The sequence below is a fragment of the Alternaria metachromatica genome (genome assembly GCF_023757995.1).
Source record: "Alternaria metachromatica strain BMP 0045 chromosome Unknown scaffold_48, whole genome shotgun sequence".
Taxonomy (NCBI): domain Eukaryota; kingdom Fungi; phylum Ascomycota; class Dothideomycetes; order Pleosporales; family Pleosporaceae; genus Alternaria; species Alternaria metachromatica.
In genome coordinates this window covers 54,071-76,245 of record NW_026055539.1, presented here as the reverse complement: position 1 = coordinate 76,245, position 22,175 = coordinate 54,071, and the positions used below count along the sequence as shown (strand labels likewise).

Below are 22,175 nucleotides of genomic sequence, written 5' to 3'. Positions count from 1 at the left end.
CCGAGTGTCTGGCGCGTGATAGCTTCCCATGCTTTGCGGGATGAACTGATGCTCCAGCGACCTTCTCCCTCACTTCACAGCTTCAACCTTGCATTGCCGTTGAGCTGAACGTTACTATACCACGCGTGTTAAGCTTCACTTGTACATTCATACTTCCGAGTGCACTACGAACCACGACAACATGTCCTCAGAAAGCAAGCCAGACGTTGCCCAGGGCGCGAGAAACATCCGCGCCTCAGTACTTCACGGAGCCAAAGATCTGAGAATCGTATGCCAGCATAGATGTCCCCCAGACCTGCAGACACTAACATAAAGCCAGGAAAACCGCACTCTCTTCCCACCGTCCCCAACAGAGCTTCAAATCAGCGTCCGCAGCACCGGTCTCTGCGGTTCAGATCTTCACTACTACCGCCACTACCGCAATGGCGACATCATCGTGCGAGAGCCCATGTCGCTGGGCCACGAATCGGCTGGTGTGGTTGTAGACGTAGGTTCAGAGGTGTCGGGTTTCAAAGTCGGAGATAAGGTCGCGCTGGAAGTTGGACAGCCGTGCGAGAACTGTGAGAGGTGTAAAGAGGGGCGGTATAACATCTGCAAAGGCATGAAGTTCCGGAGTAGTGCAAAGGCGTTTCCGCATGCTCAGGGTACGCTACAAGATCGGATCAATCACCCGGCTGCTTGGTGTCACAAGTGAGTCTCGTTTCCGACGTGGTTGTTAATAGTGCTAACGATGAACAGGCTACCAGAGGATATGTCGCTGGATCTAGGAGCCCTCCTCGAGCCTCTCAGCGTTGCCATCCAAGCATCGAAACGCGCACAACTAGCACCGGGTTCAACCGTGTTGGTTTTTGGAGCCGGTGCTGTAGGCCTACTTGTAGCAGCCATGGCGAAGATATCAGGTGCTGGCACCGTGGTGATAGCAGACATTGACGCTGGGCGAGTGCAATTCGCCGTCGACAATAAGTTTGCGCACCACAGCTACACAGTGCCTATGAAGCGTGGAAGCACAATAGAAGAGCAGCTGGATATCGCGAAGGAGGTAGCTGCCGAGGTCGGAAAGCTGTCCAAGGAGAGTGGTGGTGAGATTGGCGAGGTAGATGCCGTATTCGAGTGCACCGGCGTACCATCATGTGTTCAAGCATCGATATATGTAAGTTCGCCCGCCTAGTTGAGTCGAGTGAATAATAACAGCTCCAGGCAACACGACCCGGCGGCAAGGTTTTGCTCATCGGCATGGGCACGCCCATTCAAACACTACCAATCTCCGCAGCTGCACTTCGCGAGGTCGATATCCTTGGGGTGTTCAGATATGCGAACACGTACCCCACTGGTATCGAAGTAGTGTCAAAGACAGGCGATGACTACCCTGCCTTTGCCAAGCTGGTAACACACACCTACAAGGGCTTGGAGTCGGCAGTCGAGGCATTCGAGATGGCCGGAAAGACCAAAGACGATAGCGGCAAGCTGGTCATCAAGGTTGTGCTTGAAACTGGTGAGGAAGAGAAGTCGAATCTCTGAAGCAGTCAGTAAAAGTTAGTGTTCATAGGTGTAGAATGATGTAGCAATAGAGCGATGCAGTTGCGATCTCGATCTTGTTCGACGGACAATAGAAATCTGATCCTATCTTTTCCTCTCAGCACTCATTCTGGTGTTGGTAAACAAGTGACGTATGCGGGGAAGCACGGCGGTATTCCAGCCTCAAGCATGTGAACTGTCGCTAACCCTCTCCTTCTTTCACCTACGCACCGCGGCCCCAGCCTCCCCCATCATCCGCCATCCATCTCCACAACGCGAAATCTTCGCATCATACCCCAGAATTAGTGAACGACTTCCCATCGCCAGCCGGCCTCTTTGCGCGGAGCAATTTCGCCCTACCCGATCGAAAGAGGAGATTTTCCCCATTCGCTCAACTCCGCCTTTTGTGCCTGGGCGCGACGCGACTCCACTCGACGCGTTCCCCACACTTTCCGTCAACACAAGATGCATTTCTCCACAGCGCTTTCGCGTTCCGCATCTGCCATCGACATAATGCCCGTGCCGATGATCCGGTCCAGACATGGCATGTGCGGCTCAGCGTAGGGAAGTTCGCCGCATAACCTGGGCCTTGTACTGGGGGAACGAATGACGAGTGGCTTCAAGATGCAGTGATGGATATTGGTTTACGCGGATGGTAGGCAGGACGAAACTCGGCGACTGGATATGGAGGAGCAGCTGCCTTTGCGTCTTTGAGCCTAGTTTGGACCCTGAGAGGAGCTTTGACCAAGGTAGGATTCTGGGGGGATTGAAAGTCGGTGTATTCCCGTAGGTGCTCAGTCGAGCATATATCCTCGCTCTGGGCATTGTCGAGTACTGTCTTGCTCTTCCAACCCATCTCTTTCTCAATTCCCTTCCTCCTCTCACCATAACATCCTCACAATGGCACCCGCGATCCGCAGACTCCGTATTGCCGTCGCAGGCCTCGGCCGCATGGGCGCTCGCCATGCCAACCACTTCCTCCACCGCACACCCAAGGCTGAACTCGTAGCCGCTTTCACACCCGCTGAGAACGAAATCGCTTGGGCGAAGGAGAATCTCGAGCCATGGGGCGTCAAGATCTACACCGACTACGACGAGATGTTGAAGCACGAGGGTCTCGAGGCTGTCTGTGTAGCCACCGTTACCACAGTCCACGCCGAGCAGACGATCAAGGCGATTGAAGCTGGAAAGCACGTGTTGTGTGAAAAGCCGCTCAGCACAAAGTTGGACGTGGTATGTATCTTCTTCATCCCGTATCCTGAGGGTCTATAACTAATCGTACTATCTAGGTCCACCAAGTCCTCGACACCGCAAAGCGCAACCCGCAAGTCAAAGTCATGTGTGGTTTCTCCCGCCGCTTCGACTCCTCCTACCTCAACGCCTACAACATGACTCTCAACGGCGACATCGGACGACCCACGATCCTGCGCTCACAAACCTGCGACAAGTAAGCAACGACTCAATTTCCCCCAAACACACGCACAACACGCTCTAACCCGTCCACCCCCACAGATACGACCCCTCGGGTTTCTTCGTCGCCTACGCCGAGTTCTCGGGCGGCATATTCGTCGACTGCAACATCCACGACATCGACCTCGCCCTATGGTACTTCTCTGCCGAAACACGCGGCAAAACCCTGCCCGCCGTAAAATCCGTCATGGCCGTCGGCGTCACAGCCCTCGAACCCGACCTAGCCAAACACGGCGACGTCGACAACGGCGTCGGCGTCGTAGAATTCCACTCCGGCCAAATCGCCTACTTCTACAGCTCGCGCATGAACGCCCCTGGCCAGCACGACATGACGGAGATCATCGGCACAAAGGGCAAGTTGGCTGTGAATTCAAACCCCATGACGGGTTTGCTGGAGAGCCATATGAGCAATGGGATTAATAGGGAGATACCGCAGAATTATTATGAGAGGTTTGAACAGGCGTTTGTGGAGGAGGCGAGGCAGTTTACGGATGCGGTGCTTGAGGGGGGTGAGGTGCCGGTGGATTTGCAGAGTAGCATGGAGGCGGTTAAGATTGGGGTTGCGTTGCAGGATAGTTTGAGGAGTGGGAGGAAGATCTTTTTTGATCAGCAGGGTAACCGCGTTGATGATGCGAGGGCGAAGTTGTAGGTGGGGTTAGCAGGAGCCTTGGGCATGTAGGTGGATATAATTTCGGATCAAAAGTGTGATCGTTATAATTTACAATGGAGTACCAGTTCATGGTCAGTCACCATGTCACAACATCAAAGACGCAAACAATGTGCAAGGAGCAAGACATCAGTGGGGTGGGTACAATGTCTTCTGGTATTTCTGTGGCTTTTGCTTCGACCAGAACCCTTCTCAAGGGTCATATCACACGACGTCTATCTACTATCCATCCATCCTATCATCCATGCACATCAATCATATCGTGTCGTTACATGAAAGCGTGCGCCCAACCCAACCCAACACCCAGAATCCAGTCCACCTCTTAAGCCCACCAACCCCTATCGCACAGGCATATTCTCGACATTCTCAAAAGCGAAGCTCGGATACCCCGGCTCAGCAGTAGCAGCCTGCGGTGGAAGCTCCGACCGTGCCTCACCCTTACTGCCATCTTCCTTGATGACAGTACCATCCTTGCCGCCTTCACCAACAGTGACGATCTCGACATCAACACACTTCTGAACAGTCTGCTTCAATCCAGGCACCATAGCACGTAGCGTGTCCAGCTCATCGAACGCGAGTTCGCGGTTGAGGACGACATCCTTGGGCTCGCCGTTATCGAGACGGCGCTTGAGACCGTTGATGAAAGGCATGGCTTTCTTGGACTCGGACTTGTCGATGGATTTGCTGATGGCTTTGATGTCGAGGGTGTCGGCGTCGCGGACCATGTCGATGTATTTCTTCTGCCAAGCGGGCCATTCCTTCGCAGAGAAGATGATGATCTTCTTCTCTTTCTTGGGGTCGAAAGTAGCTGCTTTGCCCTTGGACAGCTTCTTGATGGCGTTGCCCTCTGCTGATGTGATGTTCGTCTGTGTTTGGCGGACGAACTCTCGGGCGGCTGTGAGCGACGCGTTGGGCTCGGGAACCTTGGGCCATAGGGCTTTCTGGACGGTTTCCTTGTTCTTGAGGACCTCGAGCCAGATGTATTCTGACCAGTGAGGTGCGATGGGGGTAAGGAGGAGGGCTTGGAGCTCGACGAATTTCTTGACGAGGTCTTGGTGCATGCCGATGCCTGCTGCCTTGGTAGCCTCACGGTAGAAGTCGCGCGCGCTGGTGAAGTCGTAGAATCCGGACTTGAGGGCGAGCTTGTAGAATGTGTTGGAGTAGTGTCCGAAAGCCTCGTGGATCAAAACGTTCATCTCGTTATCGAACATCCTGTCGAAAAGAAGATGCTCGCTGCCGCTCTGTCGCTGGATGACGTCTGGGTTCTTGACCGATCCCGACGTTCTCTTCTCCATGTATGCGGCAGCGTCCGGAACGTAGATAGCCTCGTTCATCAGGTCCTCGCACCATTTGCGGAGCTCAAACAACTTCAGGATGTTGGCGTTCGCGACCGTCTCTTCAAAGTTGGCGTCTGTGATCTCGTCTCCTGCGTCGGCAAGGGCAATGCGTGTGGCGTCGGCACCAAACTTCTCGACAGCACCAGCGATGGTCAGGAAGTTACCGGTAGACTTGCTCATCTTGTCGCCGTTCAGTAGCAAGTGACCGTTGACACGGAAGCTGCGCGGCCAGTTCTCCTTCGGGAAGATGGCGGTATGTACGTAGAGGTTGAATGTCAGATGGTTCTGGATTAGATCCTTACCACTGGTGCGCATGTCGAGCGGGTACCAGTAGTCGAAGTGTCGTCGCATAGTTTGTAGGGTCTTTGTGGGGATCTCGGATTGTGGGACATCAGAGCGGTCGCGCAGAGCAAATACGTAATCCCAAGCTTCGTCGGTGAGCTGATCGGGCTTGACGCCGAGGGGACCGGGCTCCTTTCCGAACATGTCCTTGTGTAGAAGATGGGCAAAAGAGTAGTAGGCCTGGTAGATTGTGCTGTCGGACAAACTCTCAACCATCACGCTTGGATCCCAGGGTACCTTGGTGCCGAGACCATAGGAGCGAGCACACGCCCAGATGCTGAGCCAGTCGACAACTCGGAGGAATTGGTTCTTCGCCTCAGGGTAGTAGAGGTTGAGTTCGCCCTCGATGTGTGAGCGAACCTTTTCAGCCCACTCGCCGTCTCCGCCATTCGCTGCTGTGCCGTAGTTCATGTACCATTGGTCGAGAAGAGCTGCAACACAGTCGTCACCACTTCGGCTCATGACCTTGCCGTCGGGTTCAGCGTACGGGAAGGCGTCACCGGCCTCGATGAGCTGCTTGCGAACGAGCGGCTTCGCTTCTTCGACAGTCTTTCCGCTAAAGTCGCCGTGTACCATCTTTCCCTTGTAGAATCCCTCCTTGTAAGCCTTCTCCTTGGCATCAGCAAGCTTTGCAGAGTCCTTGGGTGACTGAATCTTCATCTCCTCTACCAGGCGTTTCGCAGTAAGGTTACCGTATGAGGGAGTTTCAATAATAGGCAAGAGATCGTCGAACTTGACCCATTCCTTCTGAATACCGTAGTACTCGGCCTTCTTGGCAAGATCAAATGAGGTGATGTAGTCATCTGGTGAGTCTGATGGAACACATGTGACGACAGCCGTACCCTTGGTGTCCTTAACGGTCTCCATAGGAAGGATGTAAACATCCTTGTGAACGGAAAGAGGGGCGTTGACGACAGTACCGACAACATCCTTACCGGGGAAGGTAGCAACGATGGAGTACTCGCCCCACTTGGCAGTGGTGCCTTGGTATGCCATGTTCCTTGCGGCTCTCTCGCTGAGGACGTAGTATTCGGTGTCGGTGATCTTGACTAGGGAGTAGTTGATTGCAGGTCCTACGAAACATGAGGTCTGGCCGTACATGGTTTCTGGGCGGAGCGTGGCTGGAACGAAGTAGCAAGAAGCGCCTTCGGGGACGGCACCAGCATGAGCCTTTGCGGAATCTGCCCACTTTACAACCTTCATCTTGAGCGCGGTGTACTCCTGAACGGTAACACCTTCTCCCGACTGTCTGTCGTGGTCCATGCATGCTTGGCCATCCTTCGGACTGTAGACAGTGTAACGCTTTGCGAAGATGATCTTTCCCAGGGCTTTCAGCTTGCGCATCTGCCAAGCAACAAAGTTGTCGTAGTACGGGTTCGCATCGGTGGTGACGAACTGACGTCTCCAGTCTATCCTGGCTCCGAATGCTGTGAGGTCCTTCTTGGCTAGCGGAGGGAAGAACTCGATCCAGTGGTAAGGATCAGAGAACTTGTGGATCTCCTCGAGAGGAATGCCCTGGGCGAGCATGATTTGGAACTGGTACTTTGTCTTGACGGTCTTGGCGTTGGCCTTGCCTTTCGTAGCCTTGAACTTGGTGATGTCGGTCTTAGTCTCGGCCTGTGTTGGCGCTGGCGGCTCTGGCACTGAAGTCTCGACAACATCTTCAACGGGGCAGCGTTCGAAGTTCTGTCCGAACATCTCGACCTCGCGGACCAGCTTGTCTGCGCATGCCTTGATGGGCATACCAGTCACATGGTAACCTAATGGGAAGAGAGCGCGCGCGCCAGTCATCCTTCTGAAACCAGCGGTGAACTCGACTTTACTAGCGGTAAAACCATGACCGGCGTGAAGCGTGCCGTTCATGTATGGGTATGCAAAGCAACCGAACCATTTGGGGTACTTCTCGTGAAGTTCATCCGGTGTGGTGGTGTCAAAGGGTTCATCTTCGAGAGATGGGGCGTCGGGGTTGAAGACTCCCTGCTCTTCCCATGACTTCTGGTACTTTTTCTCCTCGGCGATCAATGTGTCGCGCTTTTCGGTGTTCTCAATCTTGAGTGTCTTTGACTCAGCCTCTTGCGGCTTGAGCTGCTCTAATGTTGCGGCGACAGCGCTCTTTGGCGCGTCGCTGAGTTTTGTGGCCTCCGCCATCACGACAATTCCAGAAAAGTGAAGAACGGTCGTAAAAAGAAGTGGTAAAGAGCGCGAGAACAAAAGTGTGGTGTTGTGGAGGGGTGGTGGGAGGATGGTGGCCAGTGCGTGCGGACGGGGTTAGTCACACTTTTTTTCGGTTCGCGCGAATTGTGGGGCGGTCTAGTCGGTGCCTTAACTGTACAGAACGTCAGTCGAGTATCCTCAGGAACAACACCGCGAATCCACAAGTCAATCGAACACCCCTGTCGCCGTCGTCGAACCGACAAAGCCAGCGATCATGCTGCGCCTCATCAACCGCCTCCTCGGCCGCCACGAGAACACACTCCCACCGTTCGACTTCGCGCGCAACAAGTACCCAGCCAAGAAGAAATGGCCGCCGAACCTGCGCGCCCTGACGGAGAAGCAGCAGTTCCGGTTCGAGCGCAAGTTCAAGCGACGCATCAAGGCGAAGTCGATACGGCCAGAATGGAACAAGTGGACCAAGGTGGTGCAGTGGAGCATGATCAGTTTCATCGTCGTCTACGGTGTCTTGTTCCACGACTTCCGCAAGGACCCGATGAACCCAAGGCCTGGCGAGCAGCCGTTTGAGGGATTGAGGAAGAGGATGTGGGGGATGTTTGGGGGGTTCTACACACATACGAGCGAGGAAGCTAGGTCTCCCATAGCGGTGGGAGAAAGTCCAGAACGGAAAGGTAGTCGCGACTAGCCGCTGCGCTGTAGTGAAGATGATTAGCATGCGGAAATGAAGAAGAAGAATTGATACAATGGCTTGACCTGCCAAGGATCTATCAAGCGAAGTGTGGAAAGGGAGATGGAGCAAGTGACTTGGGATCTCTTGGAACGGGATGAAATCACCTACCTCCAGACGGGTGGATACTTGGGGGCATATCTCATCCCCCTCGGTGGCCGTGGTAAGACCGCCGGTCTCGGTCCGCGCGACTTGCCAAAGTTAGTCAGTTTGCTAAATGGTCTTCAGTAACAAAGGACACTTACGTCCCACACCCTGTGGTGTTCGGCCCAGAGGGGCTTGACGAAGCACCAGCGCTGGCGGCCGTCCACCTTATCACACGTTCTGATTACGGACTCCGAGAAGTCCAAATAAACGTGGGCGGTGGCCCAGTGCCGGTGCACGCCCGTGGTGCCGTACACAAACCTCAGCTCCACGGTGAAATGAGGCTCCGACTCCTGGTGCCAGCCTTCTCTGACGTACACCTGGGTTCCCGTCGCCCCTTGGGGGAGACGGGCCTCATCCCACCGTCCGAAGGCGAACTGGTCGACGACGGAGGTTCGGTCCCAACGATTGGCCAGATCGTTGTGGATCCCCACCTGGACCTTGGGGTCGATGCCGTCCCGGAAAACAATTCCATAGGCGAACTCCCTGTACCATTAATCAGTATGTATACTTCAGACTTATACTTGACATTAGATGCAGTAGCTGCTCTCGTGTCTGAGGTCTCCTGGCCCCAATCTTGAATCAAGCCCTATCTTTGTCGGGTGGATGTCTGCCTCTGGATGTGTTGTCGCTAGTTCAAGAGATAGACCCGTGTCATGCGGTATGATTTGGGAGTCGACTTTGAAATCCTTCCGATCCAGCTCCAGCTCGCAACAACCTATTCGTCAGTCTCAAGCTCTCTAAGTTATAGAGCAAAACTTACCATTTCTTCTTCCTCCATCCGCTTCCAACTATACCAAATCCGTTGAGCTTCAAATCCACCTCTTTCTTGCCGTTCATAGCTTTCCAGTTCCCCCATTCACCTCTAGTGTCGAGCTCTTTCCGTCCAACCACATACTCACCCTCCACACTCCCCTCTCTCCAAAACACGCACGCACGCACGCAAGAAACGCCCAAAAACAAAACAGCAAAAGACCAAAGAAAGACACATCACATACCTCTGCCAATCCGCCCTCCCCCACGCTGCAGGCAGCGTGGCCGCGTCCAGAAAACGCGGGCCAGGCGCCGACACTGGTGGTGGTGGCAGCGGTGGCGGCCCCCCTGGGAGGACGAGCGGGAGGACGAACGGGTTGTTAGCCCCAGGGTACGCCATGGCGGCAGCAGCAACGCCCACAAGTGAGCGAGGAGACGACGGGAGGCAGGGAGCAGGCAAAGCAAGAGCGAGGAGACGACAGTGGCAGCAACAGCGGCACGGAAATGGTGGTGGGTGGGCGCGGAGGAGACGGTGCTGGCTGTTGTTGCTGGAGAGGAGGGGAAAGTCAAGCTCGGGGGAGGTATTATAACATGGCATGGCACGGCAAAATTTCACGGTGAACGGGAATCATAACAAGAGCGTTTGCAAGATGCGCGCGTTTCCATGGTGAAGGGAGATGGGATGGTGCGGGGGAGGAGCGGAAAGTCGAAGTGAGCGTGGGAGAGACGATGCAATTTGGAGGTGTAAAGCGCAGAGTGCAGTATAGATGTATGCTCCTCCCCTCGCTGGGGAGTGGCATGCTGGATAGTATGACGGGCTTTGTAGACGCCTCGCTAGGACATGGTGCTCAATATGACAGAGCTCCGTATTGTTGTAGGCTTCTGGATCAGATCTGACGATGTTGTAGACGAAGTGTGAAGGGGAGGTAGTTCTCGATAACCATCATGTTGCGAAGTGAACTACAAGGTATACATAACACACGTGAAACGATATGAACAAAGTCTACGCCATCTTCGTATCAACGAGCAGCGCGAACATGTCTACTTCGTTTCTCCCATCCACAACACATCACCCGAAACAGCAAGCACATTTGATTAAAAATTCGGCAAATTCATATATACTCAATGCGGTATCTCTACCCACATTCCGCTCAGTGAACATGGCCATAGAAGCAGTCCATCCCCCATCCCAAACACATACACATGCTAAACTATCTTGCTTACACATCGATCAAGTTGTCGTCCTGCTGGCCCTCGCCCGAGTTGTCCTTGGTATCCTTGCTGCCCTTCTTCTTGTCACCGTCGTCACCGCCCCGACTCCTCTGGTAGTATTGGTCGAGCACCTTGGCTGGGATACGGTTGAGGAGTTCCTTGGGGTAGATACGGAGCAGCGACCATGCGAGATCGAGAGATTCGTGGATAGAACGCGACTCGTAGGCACCCTGGGCGATGAAGGAGCGCTCGAACTTCTCGAGGAACTCAAGCGATAGCTTGTCTTCTGAGGACAGTGCCTCCTCTCCGACGACGGCCTTCATGGCGGCGGCGTCACGACCAATGGCGTACTTGGCGTAGAGCTGGTTGGAGACATCACCGTGGTCCTTCCGTGTGCGGCCCTCACCGATGGCAGACTTCATGAGACGGGAGAGGGATGGCAGGACGTTGATCGGAGGGTAGATACCCTTGTTGTCGAGTTGACGGTCAATGAAGATCTGGCCCTCGGTAATGTAACCGGTCAAATCGGGGATGGGATGTGTGATATCTGGCGCAATTAGCTTAGCACGGAGTAACATAAGTCGCAGTACATACCGTCGTTAGGCATAGTCAGAATGGGAATCTGAGTGATAGATCCGTTACGGCCCTCAACACGTCCAGCACGCTCGTAGATAGTCGACAAATCCGTGTACATGTAACCGGGGTAACCACGACGACCGGGCACTTCTTCTCGGGCAGCGGAGACCTCACGTAGCGCATCGCAGTAGGATGACAAGTCGGTAAGAATGACCAGGACGTGCTTCTCGAGCTGGTAGGCGTAGTATTCGGCGGTCGTGAGAGCAAGACGGGGAGTAATGATACGCTCGATGCTACGCTGGGTTAGCTAGGATAGCAGTAGCGCATGCATGTTTTACTTACGTAGGGTCGTTTGCCAAGTTGAGGAACAGAGTGACACGCTCCATACTGCCGTTCTCCTCGAAGTCGCGTGTGAAGAAGCGACTGGTCTCCAAGTTGACACCCATAGCACCGAAGACGATGGAGAAGTTGTCGTCGTGGTCGTCGTGTACACCCTTGGAGGGCTTTCCGACAAGACCAGCCTGTCTGCAAATCTGCGCGGCGATTTCGTTGTGGGGTAGACCGGATGAGGAGAAGATGGGAATCTTCTGTCCACGGGCGATCGAGTTCATCGTGTCGATGGCGGAGATACCGGTGGAGATCATTTCTTCGGGGTAGACCTACACACTGTCAGTCGCATGAATGACAGGTATTGAAATAGGTACGTACTCGCGAGTATGGGTTGATGGGGCTACCGTTGATATCAAGGTAGTCCTCGGCGAGCACCTTGGGGCCCTTGTCGATAGGCTTTCCTGAACCATCGAAGATACGGCCCAGCATGTCCTCGGACACACCGAGCTTCAAGCTGTGACCGGTGAACTCGACTTTGGTCTGCGACTGTTAGATATAGTTCTCTTATAGAGGACTGGGTGTAAGTACCTTCTTAACATCGATACCAGATGTGCCTTCGAAGACCTGCGTCGCAATTAGATCGAGTTGCCGGGAGAGTTGAGCATGTCGCAATTTACCTGGACGACGGCGCGGTTGCCTACAGCTTGTGTCAGTGTTTGGGCGCACCATCAGGGTTGGAGTAGCTTACCTCGAGCTTCAAGGACCTGACCAGAGCGCTCGGTGCCATCGGGCAGAGTCAAGGACACAATCTCGTTGTATCGCGGGAATTTGACCTATCCACCACATGTATAAGCTTCTTGTCACTCCGTCTCATGGGCCCAAGCTACGCACATTGTCGAGGATGACCAATGGACCGTTGACGCCTCCAATAGTGTTGTATCGTATCCTAGGCGTCACCGAGATCATGCGGGGGTCGACGACTTCAGGCATCGTGGCGGTAGTGAGCGGTTCGGAGAGGTGTAGTATTGCTCGGCGTTAGATCGAGGGCCGCGGTCGGTCTGTAGCCTCGGAGATCGTTGGGTGACGAAGTTAGAGGTCGGCCGTCCAAGTGGGTTGGGGAAGCTCTGACCAGGATGCTTTAGCGTCTATGCGACAGATGACGCTGGCTGGAGGCTCGGCCTTGGCGCTTCACCATCGCGACAGACGGCCTCGATTTCGCATGAATTGAACATGAGTTGCAGTCTGGGCTTGTTTCCATACTGCGCATCGGGACAAGTCTTCATGTCAAATCAAGTACCAAGTAGACAGAATCCTGGGGTTAGGCGGAGCTCAGCAGCTATGAACAGAGTGCGAGATTCACGGAAGAACATGGAAATGTAATGTTCGCAACTCATGGTATTCATTTGCTATATATCGTGTCACAGTATCTAGATCCAGACATGCCACCATTTCCAGCAGTGTCGCCGACCAATGGGCCTAGCCAGGTGCTCGCTACCACAGCGGAACGGTGATCGCAAATCTGTTTGAACTTGTCAGTAATTGCAAAGCGAAAATCTCAGCAATGACGGGACAGAGTAGGTGAGTGGTCAGACATCCAAGGAAGGTATTCGCGCTCATTGTCCATCGGTCTTAGGTTCGATTGATGGCTAGCGTGGAAACTGCGAATGTGGAAATGTTTCATCATCCCCAAAGGGAGGAGGAGTGTGAAGAAAAGAGAGACTGACCTTTGATCATACTACACACGCCATGTAGCTGGTGTTAGCAGTCAAGTGACGCGCGTACGTGTGCATGCCCATGACGTTGCGCAGCAAGACTGTTTGAGTCTGCATTGCGCGCACGTGTAGCAGTGCAGTCCTCACAGGACTAGTATAGTGTTGTGAAAATCTCGATCTATTGCGAGTGCGCACGGGGCGGCAAAGTGCAAAAAGGTGCGCGGCGATGAGAGTAAGCGAGTGTTACTGTACTGAGCAATGTTAGCAGTCTGACGTGCAAAAATTGCTAAAACGGTCGCGGTAGTGATGGAGGTCAGACGACAGTACTGGCAAGTAGCAGGCGCCCGGCGAAGGGCACCCGAACAGCGCTGTTTTCTTCAAGGTCGAATCGGTAAGGAAAAGAAGTTGCTGAAGGTATAATCTTTCCACAAAAGCAAAGAAAAAAGGAGTCGACTTACGTTATAGGGAGGGCTGGCTTCGGGCCTTCGCGAAATCGCATGAAGCGGTCCGAAGCCAGTGGTTGTTTGCAGTCTTCAAGACATGCAGAGTGAGGTGGTTGTCGAGAGAAAACCAGAGACGCGGTCGAAGAAAAGTAGAGCGCCGAGCTAGCGCGCCGCCAAGATTTCTGTCATCACGTGCACGCCCGAACGGGCAAGGGCATTATTTGGAATCGTCATCCGGCCAGCAAGCATCAGCAAGGCAGGTCAGCGTGGTCGCAAGAGACTGCAGAGAGCGCCCGCCCGAGAGCAGCATAATTCATCAGCCGTCGAGCGCGTTGTCCTTCTGCTGCGCGGTGCATATTGAGCGTGAGTTGGAGTCGGGATAGATTGGGCAGCCCAGCCACGCAGCTTTTCGCGCGATACCGAAACGGCCCCCTAACCTGCGCTGATCTTCGGAGAGGGCCATGCGCCCATCACCTCTCACCACACGAGAACTCCACCACTGACGCCCGCGTCCCTGGCACCGTCCCTGGCCCTGGATCTATACTCGCACCGGACCCATCGTCGCATAGCACGGCATCTCTAGACACGTTCGCCGCACTGCCTCTGCTGCCCCCCAGACGGCCCATCTCACGTTCCCACTCCACCGCTCTGCTGGCGGGACGGATGCGACACGATATCACCCGACACGACACCGCGCCAGACGTGGCTGCACACCTCACCACCCCCTCGCCGCTCCTGTGAGTATCGCGCTGCACTTTGCGCGACGTCCTCCGTGACCCTCGCCCTTTTTCCTGTAACCGGCAAGTGCCGCCTGCCGGCCTCATCGCGCCCATCGCGACTTCTGCGCGGGCACTTCCTCAGCCTCCCATATCGGCCACACCGGACCGCACTTCGACTTTCCATCGCGACCACCCAGCACTCTTCAGTTCCCATTGGCATCGACGCGAATTTCCGCGCACGCATGACTTGGACGCTGTAGCATTGCTCCGCCTGTCTCGTCGCCGACTCGGTCGTTCTTCGCATCACGCGGACCCGTCTTCTAATCTCGACACCTGTCGCATCCCTTCTACCTGATCCATTCCCGCGTCCGCGAGGCCACAGCCCGCACTGAAGAGCCGGCAAGATGATGACAACGAGCTATCCACACAATGGGGGCATGCAACCCCAGGGCATGCAGCACGCGCACCCAGGCATGGGCGGCCCAGGCCCACACCCAGGACAGCCTGGAATGCAGCCCGGCATGCAGCACGTTTCCGGTCCCAATGGCCCCGTCAGTCAGGCAGGGCCCATGATGGGCATGCAACCGGGCATGGGTGCCAATGCGCATGCCCTCTCCCACCTACAGCCGCAGCAGCACATGTTCCAGCAGCAACAGCAGCACCAGATGAGTGAGTACCGCCGCTCCGTACCATGGCAGAGCATTGGCTAACATAATCGATAGTGAACCCTGCAATGATGCAACAGCAGAGAACTGCCCAACAGGCCTTCATGCACCGTCAGCAACAACAGGCCATGCTTGCCCACCAGCAGGGCGGCATGGGAATGGGGTTCCAGAACCCCATGGCAAACTTGAACCAGGCACAAGCACAGCAGCTACAAGCAATGAGAAATGGACAAATGGGGCAAGGACCGTTCGTCAATCTTCCTCCCCACTTGCTCCAGCAACAGCAGCAGATGGGCCAGCAACCCGGAGGCCCGCAGCACCAGGCTGCCATGGCCCAAGCAGCCCACCAACAAGCTCAACAGCATCAGCAAATGCAGGCGCAGCAACAAGCGATTGCGATGCAACATGCGCAGTCTCAGTCGAGCAACCACAGCCAGGCAGGGAATCAGGGACCGCCGCCAACCACCCAGCCCCAGCAAGGGCCTCTTCGCCCTCCATCCGCGATAGGGAGTCACCAGGGACAATCTTCGCCGGCTCCTCAACCTACACCCCAACAGCAACCACAACCACCGCCCCCGTCACAGCAACAACAACAGCAACAGGCACACCAACAGCAGCAGCAACAACAGGCTCAACAACAACAGCAGCAGCAGGCGCAACAGCAGGCTCAACAACAAGCACAGCAGCAGGCACAGCAGCAGGCGCAACAACAGGCACAACAACAGCAGCAGCAGCAGCAACAGCAACAGTCATCCCAGCCACCACAATCAGGTCCAGTGTCACAACAGCAGACGCCAGCTCCGTCCCAGCCGCCAAATCTACCTCAACAAGCGAACCAGCAGGCCCAGAACCAAGGTCAGGTACAACGAAATCCGGCACTAGTACAGCAAGCGCAGGCACAGGCGCAAGCGAACGCTGCCCAAAATCAAGCCCGTCAAATGGCCATGATGCAGCAGAAACAAGCACAGAGCGTATCCTCAGGCCAAGGGACGCTTAAGCTGCTGAACTTTGTGGAGCAAATAGGGAACTTCAATGCCTCGAACAACAACATTGAGTGGTGGCAGGCCTTCGTGGATAGGTTCTTCGCCGAGTCTGGGTCTTTCGTCCACGTCGTCTGCTCCTCAAGTACCGAGAGAACGAAGCAGTTCGAGATCGTGTACGCTGCTTTGCCGCGGTACTTCTACACCCTCTTCAACACCGACGTCACCAACTTGCAAATAACCCTAGACGGGGCGGCCGAGAAGACCTCAAATGGTGAGCTCAAAGTGACTTGCGAGCGAGCGAAGTTCATATACACATACAAGAACTCCTGTCAGGTTGTCTACCAAGGCAAGTTGACTGCATTCTGGTCTGGTTCAGATAAGATGGAGTGGTTGGTATTTGAGGGAGCGAGCCATGAGCAATTCATACCGCTCAATGCGCTGAAGCAAATGTTCGTCCAACCATCGCCGAATCAACTGAACCCCAACCAATCGCCGCGCATGAAGAACAAGAAGCAAGCACAGCAGCAACGGACCATGCCAGAACCACCAGAGGCGTATCTGCCTATCAACAAGTTGATCAGCGCTAGTACTACAGACTATGGTTTGCCGCACGGCTTGCAAAGCTATCTCGAGGTAAGAATCTTCTCCACGTTTCCCTCCCCGGCATTGACACTGACATCAGTTTCTAGATTTACGAGCCAATGAACCACATGTCAAGCTTAATGGTGCACTACCTCGAAAATCCCCATATGAAGCCAAGCGAAGCGTTGGAGTCATGGAACAACAACATGTCGAATAGCCAGGGCGCTCTGCAAGGCCCGCAACACCCGAACCAGGGTCCACAGCAAGGACAAGGCATGCCACCCAACATGCAACCTGGGCCTCGACCAGGAGGGCCTGGCCAACCCGGTCAGATGTTCATGTCGCCCGCAATGCAGAACTCCCTGCTTCCCAACGGATCGATGGGCGGCTCACCTCATTTCCAACACACACCGTCGCCCAACTCGCAGCCCATGATGAAACAACAGAGCACAAGCTCGCACACCATGAGCTCGAACACATCTCCCAACATGATGAACAACAAGCGGCGGCGGAGTACAGCCAAAATGGAAAACGATGACGGTGGCGGAGAGATGAACGGCGCGCCAAAGGTCAAGCAAAGTCCAAGAGTCGGGGGTAACAAGAGGATGAAGGCAGGTCAATAGCCTCCATCGCTTGTCCACCTGCCTTCCCTCCTTGCCGGTGCCTCTATGCGATGCCTCGTTCCGCTTTCTTCGCATCTCTATCTCTTGTATAGCGCGGCGTTTGAATCTCTCACACTCTCAGTCTCGATTCTCATATCGTGCTCTTGTCTTTCACAAGTCTCTTCTCCCTTGGCGTTAGATCTCCACACTATTACCCCATTTCAACTCGGGTGGATCTTTCCTGCTTTGCTTTTGCTTTTGCTTTGGTTCTGAGACTTTGCTGGCGTCTGGGGGGCGTAATCTTTTGCTGTTGTTGTTACTACTGCTTGGTTATCACATTGTGTCTCCCTGTTCCATTTTACCTACCCTCTCTGTAGGTTACATAATTCGTTCTTGTACATTATCGACGATGGGGTGGCAGTAAAGGCTGTATAGAACGCAGCTTCAAGAAGGGAGGAAAGAAGTGGTCTTGTTAGGGGCCCTTTTTTGGTGGCTTTTTTTGGTCTTTGTTTGGAAAGATGGGGGCCTAGTCAGATGATTACACGGCCCCGTTCAGTGCATAGGCGAGATATGTTGATGTTGAGATTCATTTTTATACGGAATTCAAGACGTTATGACTTCAACATCGTGTGTTCTGCTGTGCTATGTGGAGTGTTGAGGTGTTTGAAGCATCTCACGCGAGTGTTTCCACAACAGGTCTACGTTGGTGAAGATACGTTTCGCGAGCCGATGTGATATTGGTCGACGCGGTTGTGACGCGGGTGTCCTGCGTCAAAATGGGGTTCTGGCATGTTGTGTTCTAGAATGTTGTTACTTCTTCTAGTAGAGGAGTCGAGAAGAGCTTTTCTTAGGGTCGACCGCGATATTGTCAGTATATGGCTGCGTGGGTTGGCTGCCGCAGTGAACCGTGATTGATGTGGGATGAGAAGATGTCAGGAAGTACTATGTTAGAAGGTAAGTCGCTAGAAATCAATGCGTCTAGAGTTTGGGTTTATATATGATTTGGGGTTTTTTAGTTTCTAGGTGTTGGTGTAGTCAAAATGTAGGTCCCAATTAGTAGTTGAGCATTTGGGTTTATACACAAACAACGCTATAACTTCTAACATCGTCGACAGGGAGATAGTATGCGAAATCGATGTTGTCTCTTTGGTTTGTGAGACGCCCAGAGTAATACGATCCAACAGACATCTATATACACTTAAAGTACCAAGACTAGTGTTGCACACACCCGAGAATTGATTCGGTGTGCTGCTCAAGCACCAAAATGGGTTAATTGTCTTGAATATTGGAGAGCTTATGCATATGCTTCGTACGACTCCGGAGGTAAGTGACAGCATTTTCTGTGGAAGCAAGAGCGACCGCTACGTATTGACCTAAGTCGATCGTAGATTTGCACTGCTGTAGGCCTGGTAGAGGGCTCATGGTTGACCATGCTAGTAACCAGTTTGACCACAGCACCGAAATAGATGTCCTCAAGTATGTCTCTTGATTCCCTTAGGTGTGAGTCGGCCCACTCAACTACTCGCTCTAGGTTTGCATGGAATGATTCGTCGTTGCCGTCACCTCGACGTGCGGTAGAAAAGCGGTGCAGATCTATACCGCAGATGACGGTCAGAACCTCGAGAAAGACGCAGCCAAGGGAAAACACGTCTGAAGATCGACCTCTTTCTTCGAAATTGTACACTTCGGGTGCGCAGTATTTAGGGGTCCGCGATGTAGGACCGTCAGTCTGGCTGTGATCCTGTGACGCAAAAGAGCGTGAGAGTCCAAAGTCGGCAATGTATACACGCCAATCAGGATTGAGAGTCCCTGAGCTACAGACTTCTCTGATGAGAATGTTCTGAGGTTTGATGTCCATGTGTTTAGTCGTTTGCTGATGAATAAAGGCCACAGCAGAGGTAAGACAACCCAGTGTTGAAGCGAGGAAGAGGCGGCGGTCGAACGAACTCGAAATGTCTATATCCATATCCAAAGTATCTTCCATGAATCGGCCGAGATGCATGTCTGCGGCTGGGTACATCAAGATTGAGAAGTTGCGACCCTGGAGGTATGTGCCCACTAACTGGATAATGTGGAAGTGACGAAGATTTTGTAGATGATAAACCTCGCGAAGAGTATCCACCACACTCCACTTTTGACTGCATCTCATTGTCTTTCGTGCAAGAGCTATCCGACGACAAACCACCTTGTCCACAGTTGCCGACATCGATGATCCCAGATGCGATATGGACGATAGGGGAATAGTTTCGTGTGCTGAATATGTGACATGCTGACCCTTGCCAGACCAGTTGAGTTCTTTGTCGAAAGGTTGAATTATCTCTTGCTGGTGAAGGGTTTTGTAGTAGTCATTGTGTAGCCGTGTAAGCGGTGCAGAAAGTCCAGGTTCAGGCGGTTCGTCCTCGCGAATGGTTCCGAACATGGTGACTGGACTGTAGCCATTTGCTGAAAAGAACGCAGAGTTGCCGTAGGATGACCTTGGACTGATAAATGACGCTTGGCTACTGGCCGTCTTGAAGCTCACCGGGGAGGTGAGGTTGGATATTGGTGATCGACTGACGCTCTGGAAACGTGGCCTTGGAGTCTCTCCCGCTCTGGAGCATTGTTCCAAGGGCTTTGGAGTAGACAACCGCTCCACTCGTATCTCCCGAATTGGTAACAACGAGCGCATGCGGTTCTTGACATGGAAGGGTTCGAATTGAGAAACAACGTGGCCTGCTTCAAATAGTTGACGTACTAGATCGCCTATTGTGAACTCGGAATTGGATACCGTGCAGCTCACGAGACACGGCTCACATGATATTACACCATCGGGTATAAAGGTTTCCCCACTCCATAGGGGCTCTATCGCATAGTAGTCGATTCGGATAAAGCTGACGGACGGGTTGGACCGACTCCCTTCCCCTGATATTCCATGATGGACCTTGTAGTGAGGTATGTGGAATCCAAAGAAGAACGTTGTTTTGTGATAAGGGTTGCTACAGTAAATCCCTCCTGAACATGGACACACTTCCTCAGTTGGTTCGTGCGATATAATATGCTGATCGAGCTTGTTGCGAATTGCAATCTCCAAATTTTCCTCGCTATCCTCAGCGCTTTCAGCAGCCATACTGACAAGAACGGTATGACAATGTTGCGCGTCAGCTGACGACGGAGAAGATGGCAAGGCTGGCGGTGGCGATGGCGGCGGTGGTGGTGGTGGTGGGAGTGTGCCGTAAGGCTTGCTTTCCTGCGACATCAGTGAGCCTGAGATAGGGCAGAGTCAGGATGTTATATCGTGCCGGTTCGCGGAAGAGGCTGGTTACAGAGTACTCGAGACGCGGCAGGAGCTAAAGCTGAGATGACCAGATCTGACACAGCCTCCCATGCGCCTTCCTGCAGCGCCAGAAGGCAACAGCTAAGCGGACCAATGACCCCAACAACGTCAGCATCATATCGGAGGAATCATGGAACAAAACACATGCAAAGAGGCAGAAGCAGCGGTGCGCAATGGCACCAGTAAAGTTTCGATGATATACAACCAATATTTGTACAAATCATACCGCCCTACTACGCGCGCGGCCGACTTTCATCACCGTTCTTACTCTCATTAACAAGCGCACCCCAAGCATCACCTCCCTGGCTCCTCTCCCGTTCCGCAGCCTGATAGATCTCACTCAGACCACCACCGCCAGTCGCGCGGAGGCCTCCATTGCTGTGCAACTCCAAAATCGACTCAACGTATTCCTCCTCACCACCAGCAAGCCTATGCTTAATAGCCAGATCCGCCTTCAGCAGCGCGGTTTCGAGGTATGCCCTTCTTTCGGGATCTAGGTTCTCGTTGGTGGACGCAGTCTCCGCTTCCGCGATGAGAGCGGCGTTGTAGGCTTTCTTGTTGGCATTGTAGGCTTCGATGCCACCTGCCTCTGCTACCTTCGCGTCATGTGCAGCGCTCTTCGCCTTGTTCCAGGCTTCGATGCCGCCGGCTTCGTCAATTTCTTTGCGTCTTCGCTGGTTGAAGGTGATTCTCCGGGCGGCATTGTCACTGATGTCAGGGAGGTTGAACTTCGACCTGGTCTCGTCGAGGTCTTGCTGTGTGATACCTGCTTCGTTCACTATCTGTTTCTTTCTGAGTCTCTCTGCTTCGCGCTCTTTGGCTCGGATGAAGGCTAGTTTGAGGCCCTCTTCTATGCTGTCGACGGCGTCGCGGGATACGTAACGCTCTGCAGCCTTGACTGCTTTGGTGTACTCGAGGGCGGCATCGGCTCGCACTTTGTACGCTCTTGGGCCTTTTTTCTTTGGGTCGGTTACGTCTTTGACTTCCTCTCCGGACCACATCTCTTGGTCCTCCGTCTCCGTGAACTCTAGGCTCTCGAGTGCACCGTCGGGCATGTTTTCGGAGAGCGTACCGTGGGCAGCTTTGTTCTCGGCGATCATTTGGGGTGTAGGCCATTGCTTGTCGATGGTGGCCTGGTCTATGCCAAGAGCCGCAGCTTCTGCCCGTAACCGATCGATGACTTCCGGCTTCTGCATCAATGTCCATCGTAGCGCCCATCCCATAGGTCCGAGCTCTTTGATGCGTGCTACATTGTCCTTGAGCAGGTACTCATCCAGCCCGCCCTCACGGTCCATGGTCTTGAGAACCTTGGCGGTGATGCGCAGCTTTATCTTCTTCTTCAGTGCGACCGAGTATAGGCTTTTGGAGAGCACATTGGGCTTCCAGTTGCGCCGTGTCTTCGTTTCGGTGTCTTTGGAGACATTGTTGCCAAAGCGTATCATCTGGTCGCCGTATAGACCCTTGTTGGCCTGCTTGAACAGCTGATGGGCGCCATAGGGGTATGGGGGGATGTATGCATCTTTCGGGATGATGTTCATGGGAAGATGGGAGCCGAGATCACCGCCGCGTCGTCGCTGTAGTGGGTTCTTCACTGCGGGCGTGGGCGCCGTCGTCGCGTACGTTCGGCAGGTTGACTGGGCCGGGCGAAGGGCCAATCCCTGGGCTGCGGTGCGCCCAGATATTAATTGAGTTCGGGCGTGCATTGTAAGAGAGGTTCGAGACAGCGGTGGTGCCGTCGTGATGGAGTGGGCGCTGTGCTCGGTAGTCCGCAAATTCGAGATGCTGCCAGCACGGACCCTCAGCCTGACGTCTAGCTCTACAATTGCGGGCGGGAGTGCCATGGAACTTCATGACTCTCCCAATCGCCTGAATTCTTTCTCATAAATCACTAGTACCCGAAATTCTTCTGTT

The 22,175-nt window shown here is 53.9% G+C and overlaps 8 protein-coding genes across 8 annotated transcripts; 4 read left to right on the top strand and 4 right to left on the bottom strand.

Annotated features, from left to right (window-relative positions):
• Nucleotides 1-181: 181 nt before the first annotated feature.
• J4E83_010624 (uncharacterized protein) lies at nt 182-1,518 on the top strand (the record flags this gene model as incomplete). The annotated part of the gene is made up of 4 exons (XM_049337505.1): nt 182-268; nt 320-690; nt 739-1,150; nt 1,198-1,518. 4 exons carry the CDS (start codon nt 182-184, stop codon nt 1,516-1,518), a joined length of 1,191 nt encoding a protein of 396 aa, XP_049183374.1.
• Nucleotides 1,519-2,415: 897 nt separating this feature from the next.
• Nucleotides 2,416-3,634, top strand: J4E83_010623 (uncharacterized protein; the record flags this gene model as incomplete). The annotated part of the gene is made up of 3 exons (XM_049337504.1): nt 2,416-2,748; nt 2,805-2,962; nt 3,028-3,634. The coding sequence occupies 3 exons, from the start codon at nt 2,416-2,418 to the stop codon at nt 3,632-3,634; spliced, it is 1,098 nt and encodes a 365-aa protein (XP_049183373.1).
• A 356-nt stretch (nt 3,635-3,990) lies between these two features.
• On the bottom strand, nt 3,991-7,479 carry J4E83_010622 (uncharacterized protein; the record flags this gene model as incomplete). Its single annotated transcript, XM_049337503.1, has 1 exon — nt 3,991-7,479. One exon carries the CDS (start codon nt 7,477-7,479, stop codon nt 3,991-3,993), a length of 3,489 nt encoding a protein of 1,162 aa, XP_049183372.1.
• A 280-nt stretch (nt 7,480-7,759) lies between these two features.
• Nucleotides 7,760-8,188, top strand: J4E83_010621 (uncharacterized protein; the record flags this gene model as incomplete). Its single annotated transcript, XM_049337502.1, has 1 exon — nt 7,760-8,188. The coding sequence occupies one exon, from the start codon at nt 7,760-7,762 to the stop codon at nt 8,186-8,188; it is 429 nt and encodes a 142-aa protein (XP_049183371.1).
• A 266-nt stretch (nt 8,189-8,454) lies between these two features.
• J4E83_010620 (uncharacterized protein) lies at nt 8,455-9,214 on the bottom strand (the record flags this gene model as incomplete). The annotated part of the gene is made up of 2 exons (XM_049337501.1): nt 8,455-8,860; nt 9,138-9,214. 2 exons carry the CDS (start codon nt 9,212-9,214, stop codon nt 8,455-8,457), a joined length of 483 nt encoding a protein of 160 aa, XP_049183370.1.
• Nucleotides 9,215-10,347: 1,133 nt separating this feature from the next.
• Nucleotides 10,348-12,235, bottom strand: VMA2 (Vacuolar ATP synthase subunit B; the record flags this gene model as incomplete). Its single annotated transcript, XM_049337500.1, has 8 exons — nt 10,348-10,886; nt 10,934-11,208; nt 11,258-11,574; nt 11,624-11,785; nt 11,834-11,869; nt 11,923-11,942; nt 11,994-12,078; nt 12,137-12,235. 8 exons carry the CDS (start codon nt 12,233-12,235, stop codon nt 10,348-10,350), a joined length of 1,533 nt encoding a protein of 510 aa, XP_049183369.1.
• Nucleotides 12,236-14,523: 2,288 nt separating this feature from the next.
• Nucleotides 14,524-16,972, top strand: J4E83_010618 (uncharacterized protein; the record flags this gene model as incomplete). The annotated part of the gene is made up of 3 exons (XM_049337499.1): nt 14,524-14,788; nt 14,842-16,400; nt 16,457-16,972. 3 exons carry the CDS (start codon nt 14,524-14,526, stop codon nt 16,970-16,972), a joined length of 2,340 nt encoding a protein of 779 aa, XP_049183368.1.
• Nucleotides 16,973-20,497: 3,525 nt separating this feature from the next.
• Nucleotides 20,498-21,967, bottom strand: J4E83_010617 (uncharacterized protein; the record flags this gene model as incomplete). Its single annotated transcript, XM_049337498.1, has 1 exon — nt 20,498-21,967. One exon carries the CDS (start codon nt 21,965-21,967, stop codon nt 20,498-20,500), a length of 1,470 nt encoding a protein of 489 aa, XP_049183367.1.
• Between the last annotated feature and the right edge of the window lie 208 nt (nt 21,968-22,175).